Consider the following 11,037-nt stretch of genomic DNA (forward strand, 5'->3'; position numbering starts at 1 on the left):
ATTAGTCACACTGTTGAAATATTCATCCAATATTAATAATTTGTTCTTCGGTAAGAAATAGAATTCTTCATAACAAATGCCCCGGAGTTGCCTCACTCAGTTACTACAGCCATTAGAAACAAAACTGTTAGCTAAATCAGCAAAATGTTTTTGTAGTCTTACTGAACACCTGTAGTGCTATCCTCTGTTCTTCAATAGGCACCACGTTTATCTGAATAAGTAACAGCAGACTGCATGTGACAGACACTAACACTAAGCTTACACACTCTACGAAAAAACCTAGCACTGACATGTGTGCTTGCTATAGGTGTACAGTCTGATGCACATGAAAGCAGACCTAGCTGATACCCTTTGGGGACAGGAGCATTTACTTTGCCTTAACTGGTTCTCTTTCTAACCAGCGAACCCTAACTTTTTTTTTTTTTTTTTTTTTTGAGACAGAGTCTCACTCTGTTGCCCAGGCTAGAGTGAGTGCCATGGCGTCAGCCTAGCTCACAGCAACCTCAAACTCCTGGGCTCAAGCGATCCTACTGCCTCAGCCTCCCGAGTAGCTGGGACTACAGGCACGCGCCACCATGCCCGGCTAAACGAACCCTAACTTTTTGTTTATAATGATAGTCCTTTAAAAAATCCTGTAACATTGATGGTAAAGGGAGCCCATCGATTCCATCATAGGTAGTGCACCTGCAGATATACTGCAGGCTCAAAGGAAAGGTCCTACTGAGTGATATAGGAAGCAATGGTTGGAAAAACGTGCAAGAACTGGGATCTTTACAATGTTCTAAAAGCGCTGTTACAGTGGAGGAGTGACATAAACACGGGTCATGTGCATCAAAACTAAAGTTCAATTCGGGCATGCAGGGATCTGTTGTAGCGGTGGGAGCTCACAGAGAAGAGGTAGTCCTCTTGCACAGAATCCCTGAGCAAAAATGTGCCTTCAGGCTTCCCTCCCCACCTCAGCAATGTTTTATAGTTTTCAGTGTACAAGTCTGTCTTCTTGGTTAAATTTATTCCTAAGTATTTTATTCTTTTGATGCTATTATGAGTGAAATTGTTTTCTCAATTGCCTTCTGGGATTGTTCATTGTTAGTGTATAGAAGTGCAGCTGATTTTTGGATGTTGATACTATATCCTGCAACTTTGCTGAATTTATTTGTTTCATTTATTGTTAGTTTTTATGTGAAATCTTTAAGGTTTTCTACATATCATCAGCAAATAGAGATTATTCTACTTCTCTCTTTCCAATTTGGATGACTTTTATTTCTTTTTTCTTACCTAATTGCTTTGGATAGAACTTCCAATACTTTGTTGAATAGAAGTAGCAAAAGTGGGCATCCTTGTCTTGTTCTTGATTTTAGTGGTCTTTTACAGGCTTTTTTGTGGATATAAGTTTTCATTTGTCTAGGGCAGTAGTTCTCAACCAGGGGTGATTTTGCTCCTCAAGGGACATTTGGTAATGTCTAGAGACATTTTTGGTTGCCACAACCTGGAGTGAAAGGGGTGTTGCTACTGGCATCTAGTGGGAAGAGTTCAGAGATGTTGCTACACAACCTACAATGCACAACCCCCACAACAAAGAACTATCCAACCCAAATGTCAATAGTGCCACTGTTGAGAAACCCAGCTCCAGGGTACTCAGAAGTGGGAGTGCTGAGTCATCAACTATATGTTTAACTGGGTCATCCATTGTTTATTTAACTTTATAAGATACTACCAAAATGTTTTCCACAGTGACTGTACCATTTTGAGCTCCCACCAGCAATTTATGAGAATTTCTGTTGCTCCACATTCTTGCCAGCATACAAGGTATTACCGGTTTTTTTTTTTTTTTTCCTTTAGACATTCAATAGGTCTGCAGTGTATTCAGTGTGATTTTAATGTGTATTTCCCTAATGGCAAATGTTGTTGAATGTATTTTTGTATGCTTACTTGCCATCCATATATCTTCTTTAGTGGAGTACCTTTTTTGCCCAACTTTTAATCAAGTTGTTTGTTTTCTTATATTGAGTTTTAAGAGTCCTTTATATTTTCTGTGTGCAGGTTCTCCAATGGATGTACAATTTGCAAATATTTTCTCTGAATTTGGAGCTTGTCCTTTCATTCTCTTCTGTCTTTTGCAGAGCAAACATTTTAAAATTTAATTAAGTCTTGTTTATTGATTTTTTTTCTGAGACAGAGTCTCATTCTGTTGCCCGGGCTAGAGTGCCGTGGCATCTGCCTAGCTCACAGCAGCCTCAAACTCCTGGGCTCAAGCGATCCTACTGCCTCAGCCTCCCGAGTAGCTGGGACTACAGGCATGTGCCACCATGCCTGGCTAATTTTATATATATTTATATATATATATATATATATATATATATATATATATATTTTAGCTATCCAAATCATTTATTTCTATTTTTAGTAGAGACGGGGTCTCATTCTTGCTCAGGCTGGTCTCGAACTCCTGACCTCGAGCGATCCTCCTGCCTCGGCCTCCCAGAGTGCTAGGATTACAGGCGTGAGCCACTGCGCCCGACCTGTTGATTTTGTTTCTTTCATGGATTGTTATCATGTCTAAGAACTCTTTGCCCAACCCTAGTTCATTAGGATTTTCTCCTATATTTTCTTCTAAAATTATTATGGTTTTACATTTAGGCCTATAATCCATTTTGAGTTAATTCTTTTTGTAAGATGTGAAGCCGAAGTTGATTTTTTGCATAGGGATGTCCAAATGTTCCAGTACCATTTGTTAAAAAGGCAATCCTCTCTTCATTGAATTGCCTTTGCACCTTTGTAAAAAAATCAGTTGGGCATACTTGTGTAGAATCTCTATTCTGTTCATTGTCTGTCCCTTTGCCTATACCACACAGTCGTGATTATTGTAGTTTTACAGTAAATCTTAAAATTAGGAAGTGTATTTTATCCAACTTCATTATTGTTTTTAAAATTTGTTTTTGTTATTCTATTTCCTTTGTCTTTCCATATAAATTTTAGAATCACCTTTTCTTTATCAACAAAATATCTTGATAAGATTTTTTACTGGAAGTGTACATTTGAGAATTAACATCTTTACTATACTGAATCTTTTAATTAACAAATGCAGTATGTCTTTCCATTTATTCAGATTTTTCTTTGATTTCTTTCCTCAGAATTTTGTAATTTTAACATATAGATCTTATGCACGTTTTATGAGTTTATATCTAAATATTTCATATTTGGAGCTATTATTAATGGCAGTTTTGTAATTTCAGCTTCCAGTGGTCCATTGGTAGTATATAGAAATATCAATTTTTGTGTTTTGATCTTTTATCCTGAAACATTGCTAAATTCATTTATTAGGAGGTTTTTATTTTCTTTAGATTTCTTGGGATTTTCTGTTTACATGATCATGTCATCTGTGAATATAAAGTTTTATTTCTTCATTTTCAATCTGTATGCTCTTTATTTCTTTTGATTGCCTTATCACCAGGCTAACATTTCCAGTATAATGTTGAATAGATGTCTTGTTTGCCATCTTATGGGAAAAGCATTCAGCGTTTAACTATTAAGTACAATGTTAGCTGTAGGTATTTTATAGATATTCTTTATCAGATTAAGGAAGCTCCCTTCTATTGCTAGTTTCCTGAGAATTTTATCATGAATGGATGTTGAATTTTATTAAATGCTTTTTTTGCATTCATTAATATGATCATTTAATTTTCTTTTTTATTTTACACTGTTAACATTATGAGTCATACTGATTTATTTTTGAACATTGAACCAGTCTTGTGTTCACTGAATAAATCCATTTGATAATGGTATATTATTCTTTCTATATGTTGCTAGATTTGATTTGCTAATGTTTTTTGAGTATTTTTGTGCCTCTGTTCATAATGAATGTTGAGCTGTAGGTTTTTGTAGTGTCTTTGTGTGGTTTTGTTATCAAGGTAATGCTGGGCTCCTCAGGAAGTGTTCTCTCCTCTTCTATTTTTCTGGAATGGATTGTGTAGAATTAGTTCTATTTATTCTTTAGATTTTTGGTATAATTCACTAGTGAAAATGTCAAGTGAATTCAATTTCTTTAATATTTATAGGACCATTAACATTATCTGTTTAATCTTGAGTGAATTTTGGTTATTTCCTAGGAGCTTTATAGTTTTACCCTCACATTTGGATCTATAATGCACCTTTAATTAATTTTTGTGTATGATGTGAGATAGAGGTCAAGTCTCATTTTCTTCCCATTGTTCTCAACAGGAAGGATGGTCAAAATTAACCCAACATTACTGGAAATGGAACTACATTTATTATATATTTTTAAAAATGTGATGGGGCACTTTGGTAGGCAAGGTAGCATGAAAAACATCCCTCATATAAAATATATTTATTTTATTTCTTTTAAGAGATAGGGTCTTGCTCTCTTGCCCAGGCTGGAGTGCAGTCACATGATAATAGCTCATTTCAGCCTCAAATTCCTGGGCTCAAGCGATCCTCCCACCTCACCCTCCCGAATAGCTAGGACTATTGGCACATGCCACCACACCCAGCTAATTGTGTGTGTGCGTGTGTGTGTGTGTGTGTGTGGGCGTGCACGCGCACGCGCGCTCAGAGATAGGATCTCACTATGTTGCCCAGGCTGGTCTCAAACTCCTGTCCTCAAGTGATCCCTTCAGCCTTAGCCTCCTAGAGTGCTGGGATTACAGGCATGAGCCACTCTACCATAAAATATCTTAATGTGCTAGAGCATATATTTAAAAAAAAAATTTTTAAATCAAAAACTCAGCTGACAAGTATGGAAGGGAAATCTCTGGAGCCAAAAATGTTGAGAAATGACAAATCCTGAAAATAAACTAGAATTATAAATAATAGGCTCAAATATAGAAGTAAGTAATTTTTAGAAATATTGGAGTTTAAATATAAAATAAGTATGTTTGATATATTTAAAGAAATAAGATGAGGAATTGAAAGTTGGATTGAGTAACAATATACTATTAAAAATGGCCAGGTAGATTACAAAATATCATTTAGAACTTCTAGACATAAAAATAGGGATGAAAGTAGAAACTCAATGGATAAGTTCAACAGACTAAACATAAAGAGTGATTTAGTGAACTGGAAGATTATTATGAAGAAATACTAATAAATCAGGACAAGGAGATAAAAACATGGAAAATATCAAAGAAAGTTGAGACATAGAAGACAGGATGAGAAGGTCAAACATTTGTCTACTCAGAGTTGCAGGAGGAGATCATAGAAAAAATAGGAGAGAAGCAATATGTAAAGGGATTATGACAGAATTTCTCCCAATTCATGATACCAATCCTGAGAAAGTCCAAAGACTCACAAGCAGGTTAGTGGTGGAGTGTAGATGATGGGTATATATTTTTAATTTGGCTGATTGTTTGAAAAAATCTTAAATAATAAGTTGAAAAAACAAACTCTACAAAAGTAAAATGAATAGTCAAGGAGAGAAATTGACAAAATAAACAACAAAATTAGAGAGGATCAACACAGCCATAACCGGCTCTTTAAAAAGAATAAAACTGAACAAAACTAATCAAGAAAAAGATATGGATACAAAGAAATGATATTAAGAATAAAAAGGGGATAATAACTGCAAATACATCAGAGATTAACTACGTAAGAGAATATTGTAAACTTTACACCAATAAATTTGAAACTTTGGTGAAAAAAATAGGCAAATTTTTGGAACTTCAGAAATCAAAGACTGAATCAAGTAGAAATAGAAAACTGAATGGTTATATATCCATTAAAGAAACTGAATCAGTGGGAAAATTTTTACCACAAAGGATCACAAGGCCCAAACAACTTTACCAACAGTTTCTACCAAAAGGAAGAGATAATTGAAATCTTATATAAACATCTCCAACAATGGAAAAAGAAAATATTACTCAGCTTATTTTATGAGGCTAAAATAACTTGATACCAAAACAAATAGCAATAACATAAGTATAAAATTATAGGCCAATCTCACTCAAGGATGCAGATTTAAAAATCCTAAAGAAGAATATGTCCAACCAAATACTTGTACGCAAAGTTTTGCAGCAGCATTTTCATAATAGCCCGAAGTGAAAACAACTGAAATATTCATCAACTGATGAATGCATACATAAAATATAGTGTAGCCATGGAATATTATGCAGCCATAAAAAATAAAGTACTGATACATAGAACAATGTGGATGAACCTTGAAAATAGTGTAATGAGTAAAAGAAGCTAGTCACAAAAGACCACACATCATATGATTTTATTTGTATGAAGTATCTAGAATAAGCAAATCTATAGAGACAGAAATTAGATTAATGTGGTTGCCTAGAGCTGGGGGAGATGAGGGGACTGGGAGGTGATAACTAAGGGGTACAGGATTTCTTTTTGGGGTGATGAAAATGTTCTGAAACTGATTAAGGTTATGATTGCACAAATGTGTGACTACACTAAACACCACTAAGTTGTACACTTCAAATGGGTGAATTGTATGGAATGGAATTTTATTTCAATAAAGCTGTTGCATAAGAAATCCTAAAGATGATTTTAGTAAAATGAACTCAGCAATATATAAAACTGATTATAGGCTGGGCACAGTGGCTCACCCCTGTAATCCTAGCACTCTGGGAGGCCGGGGCGGGAGGATCGTTTGAGCTCAGGGGTTCGAGACCAGCCTGAGCAAGAGTGAGACCCCGTCTCTACTAAAGATAGAAAGAAATTAGCTGGACAACTAAAAATATATAGAAAAAAAAAGGAAAAAAAAAGGAAAACAGATTATATACATGAATAAGTTGGATTTATCCCAGTTATAACATTAGAGAATCTGTTAATAGACATCTCAGTAAAGATGGCAGATTGACCACAAGCCTCTATTTTCTCTCCATTTTAAAACACCTTCTAAAAAAATTGTAAAGAGATTTGTTAAAGTCATAAACCCACAGGGATGTGAGGAATTGGAGAAGAAAATAGCAGTAACATACTGGATACTGGAAGGCAGATGGATATGTAGTAAATGACTTGTAAGATCCAGGACAATTAAATCTTAAATATGCTGGGAGGAAGGAATAAGCAACTTGCCTTATACTGTAGAATACCCACTTGGTTCAGGAATTGTCCACAATAGGTAGTTCCGGAAGGAAGAAGACAAACAGTGATTATTCATAAATGAAGTGATTGTGTAACCAGAAAACTTAAAATAATCTACTTGAAAATAATTATAATTAATAAGTTAATTAGTAAAATAAATAATGAGAATTAATAAAATATATTATCGAGGTTGATGGATATAAAATAAATACATAAAAGTCAGTTGAATGTCGACATAGCGGTAACAAACAGAAAATGGAATTTAAACAGAACTTACCATTTACAGTAACAACAAACTCTAAGTATTTAGGGATAAATCTAACGAAAGATTAGTAAAAACGTTATGGAGAAAATTATTAAAACTTTCCTGAAAAACATTAAGGAGAACTAAATAATGGAAAAGTATACCATGTTCCTGAATAGGAAGGCTCAGATATTAAAGATGTCATCTTCCCAAATCCCTAACAGAGGTTTTTGAGGAACTTTGTAGCTGATTCTAAAATGTACATGTAAGATTAAAGGGTCAAGATTACTCAAGAAATTCTAGAAGAACAAAGTGGATAGAATCTGTCCTACCAGATATTAAGACTCATTAACAGCTGGAGTAGTCTCTGCAGAGTGGTTGCGGTGCAGAGGTAGACCTATATACCAATAGAACAGAAGGGAAAGCCCAGAAACAGACCCAAACACGTATGGGAACTTGACCTATGGATGGAGGTTGCACTACTGCGGAAAGGATGGTTATCCATCTGGGGTAAGAACAAACAAACAAAAAAGGAATGAATTGTATTCCTATTGCACCACAATATACAGTATTAAAATCAGTTCAAGTGAGATTATTGCTTAAATATGAAGGGCAGAACTTTACAATTTTAGGAGAAAATATAGGGAACTAAATTATGAAGTCACAATAGAGAAGGATTCCTTAAATAAAATGCAAATATAAGCCATACAGGAAAAGGTTGACGTATTACATTAAAATTAGTAACTTCTCTTCATTAAAAGAAATACCATAAAAAGAAATGAAAAGACAAGCCACGAACTGTGATGGGCTATCTGCAGCATACATAACCAACAAATGATTACTCTCTAGGCAAAAAATTAAAGCCACCAAAAATACGTATGATGTGATTCTGTTGGTAAGACGTTCAAAACTGGCTAGATACTTGCATACTTACAAAACTGTATTTAAAAAGAAAGGGAGTGGTCAGCACAAAATTCAAGATAGCACTCCACTTCTTGGGAGAACAGGAGGAGATGGCAGAGGGGAAACAATCGCTTCAAAGGTATTGGTAGAATTCCAAGCTGGGTAGTGAGTTTCGCTTATGTTATAACTGTTTGTATTGTGTAAGGTATCTTTAAATGTGTTGGGATGCCTTTACTAGAATTTTAATAACTGTAGTTAATCTTTTGAAGTATTAATCTCTAAGATATCTTGGGCCTGTGAGATCCATAAAGCAAATTCCTTTTTGAGAGCATTTTGGCAAACTGCTTCCATGGTGAATAATGTTATGGTTTCATAGTAAAGACCAAACTGCCTATAATATGTTTGAACTGCCAGCTCTCACTCAGATATGCAGGCTGATCTGCTCAGGTCTCATGAAACCACTGTGTTACAATCTCCTTCCCTTGGGCAGCCTGGCTAATCAGCATTAACCTGAGTCCTGTGATGTTGGTTCCCAGGAGGAGCACCAAACAGCCAGCTCCTTGAGCAGTGGTGCTCTCATGTGGACGAAGAAATTCAGCCTGGATTATTTGGCCCTGGACTTCAATTCAGCATCGCCAGCCCCCATACAGCAGGTAGGAAGGTGATTCCATTTCTGCTCAGACTTTTCTGATTATCAAACCATGCATATTCTCTTTAGAAGGTGTTAAAAATATAGACATGTGTAATGAAGAATATTAAAATCAGTCCTAATCCTGCCTCCTACAGAGAGTGAAATCCTGGCGTATTTCCTTCTAGGATATGCTCTTTGTGTGTATATGTATAAACAGATGTCATATTCACACTCTTCAAAATTTGGACCATAAAGTTTCTAGAAAAATTTCGCAAGCAGAAATGAGGGTGGGCTAGAGGGCTCTCCAGGCATAGGAAAGGCCTGTTTAGAGAACAAGTAGCAGCCAGTTTGGCTCGACTTTAGGGAGTGGTGAAAGGATCTCTAGGTTGAAAGGCCCTCAATAAAGGGCCTCACATACCGGCGTGGGCAGTGTTGACCTCCTTGGGTGGTGTTCTTATCTGTAAAGTGGGAATCAGAAATAACAACTGTTATGTTGAGGGCTGTTGTGAGGATTAATTGAGTTAATACACGGAAGTGGTCTTAGCCATTGTCTAGTATCCCCCACTGCACAGTGTAAGGAATGAGTGAATGGTGAGCAGTGGATGACAATTAAATATTTTTGAGCAAGGATGGTCATAATCAAAGCTGTGCCTAACAATGTATTGTTAGGTGAAAAAAAAGCAACTCACTGAACAGAATGCATGGTATGGTTTCATGTGTATGTGTATATGTGTGCAGAAAAACTCTTTCCTCCCCTTTTGCTAAAGTAACTCCTACTTCTCCTCTATGTTTAATATCATTCCAAAAACCTGAACTGAGATCCAAGAAAACCTGATCAGAAGGGTGGGAGCAACAAGTACTAAAGGTGCATTAGTTAGTTTTGGTAGAGTACGTACTCAAAACAAACAGCCCCCAAATCTCAGTTCCTTGCGACAACAAAGGCTCTTTCAGCCTACTCATGAGACAGTCTATTGCAGTCCAGGGCCTTTGCGTTCAATCCAGGGCCCAAGCAGGAGGAGTAGCCCCCATCCAAGGTGTGCTTGTTTTCTGGCAGTGAAAAAAGAGAGATTGCAGAATCACAGGATGCCTCTTTTCTCCTCAGGATTGGCACATATCACTTGCACTCATGTTGCATTGCTCAAAGCACATGGTAGAGCAAAGCCGAGGGGAGCAGACACAGACACACGCAAACAAGGAGGAAGGGGCAGCAAATACCTAGTAGCAATGCAACCTACCACAGAAAGGTAGGTGCTTTCCTGAAACTTTGCATTAGATGTAATGAAGGCCTTTTTGTTCTCCCCCTTCAGAAACTTCTCCTTTCAGAAGAGCAGAGAGTGGACTATGTCCAGGTGGATGAGCAGAAGACACAGGCTCTACAGAGCACAAGGCAGGAGTGGACGGACGAGAGGCAATCCAAAGTGTGAGAACTGTGGGCTCGGGCTGTGTGTGAAACAGGAAGCTCGCTTGGGGCTCAGTTTGAGTTTATTTTCTTACTTTTATTTTATTTTATTTTATTGGCTAAAAACATACTGATGATCAACACAGGTCAAAACCAAGAGAGGATGTGTAGTTCCCGTGGTCTTGGCACAAACCTTTAGGAGAGAGGACCTGTGGGAGCAGTTTCCTTCCCCAGCGCCCCGCCCCGCAGGGGTGGCTGCCTCGGGCTCTGCAGTCGCAGGAGGCGGGGATAGAGGATTCCGTAGCCACAGACTGGGATGTGAAAAACTCCATTCATTCAGGCAGGGTAGGAATAATAAAAACAAGACTTGAGAAAACATTTTTCTAAAAATTATGTTAAAAATCTCTTAAACAGAGTATTTGGAGCGAAGATTGGAGCCAGTGTTGCTACCAACAGGATGACATCGTCTGACTCCAATACCTGAAATTCTGACCTCTCTCCTGTGCTCCAGAATGATAAATTATCCCACTAACGGGGTCCCTGGAGACCATCTTGTTCCAGCCCCTAAAGTCACAGCAATGGTGGCAGAATCTGCACTACTTATTCCAAAGACTCCGGCAGACCAACCATTTCTATCCCCAAAGAAACTCAAATGACAGGGGCAATGGGTCCCAGGCTCTGTGATGAGCATAGCAGATGGCACTGGTAGCTTTAAGGATGTTGTGATTAAGCAGCTACCTGTAGCCAGGTATTCTGTTGCTGTTGGCCTTTCCCAGCGTGCTTTCACATCCACCATCTCATCTCTTT

The 11,037-nt window shown here is 37.2% G+C and overlaps 1 protein-coding gene across 3 annotated transcripts in view; it reads left to right on the forward strand.

Moving 5' to 3' along the window:
* GAB3 (GRB2 associated binding protein 3) overlaps positions 1-10,255 on the forward strand; it is an 81,313-nt gene extending 71,058 nt beyond the window's left edge. For 2 of the 3 annotated variants that reach the window (XM_069463938.1, XM_069463939.1), the window contains exons 9-10: positions 8,737-8,853; positions 10,139-10,255. In XM_069463938.1, the coding sequence (XP_069320039.1) occupies positions 8,737-8,853; positions 10,139-10,255 (234 nt within the window). The remainder of the gene's footprint in view (positions 1-8,736; positions 8,854-10,138) is intronic. The other variant, XM_069463940.1, reaches the window with a different exon arrangement.
* The last annotated feature ends 782 nt before the right edge of the window (positions 10,256-11,037 follow it).

Source organism: Eulemur rufifrons, chromosome 30 (assembly GCF_041146395.1).
Source record: "Eulemur rufifrons isolate Redbay chromosome 30, OSU_ERuf_1, whole genome shotgun sequence".
Lineage (NCBI taxonomy): Eukaryota > Metazoa > Chordata > Mammalia > Primates > Lemuridae > Eulemur > Eulemur rufifrons.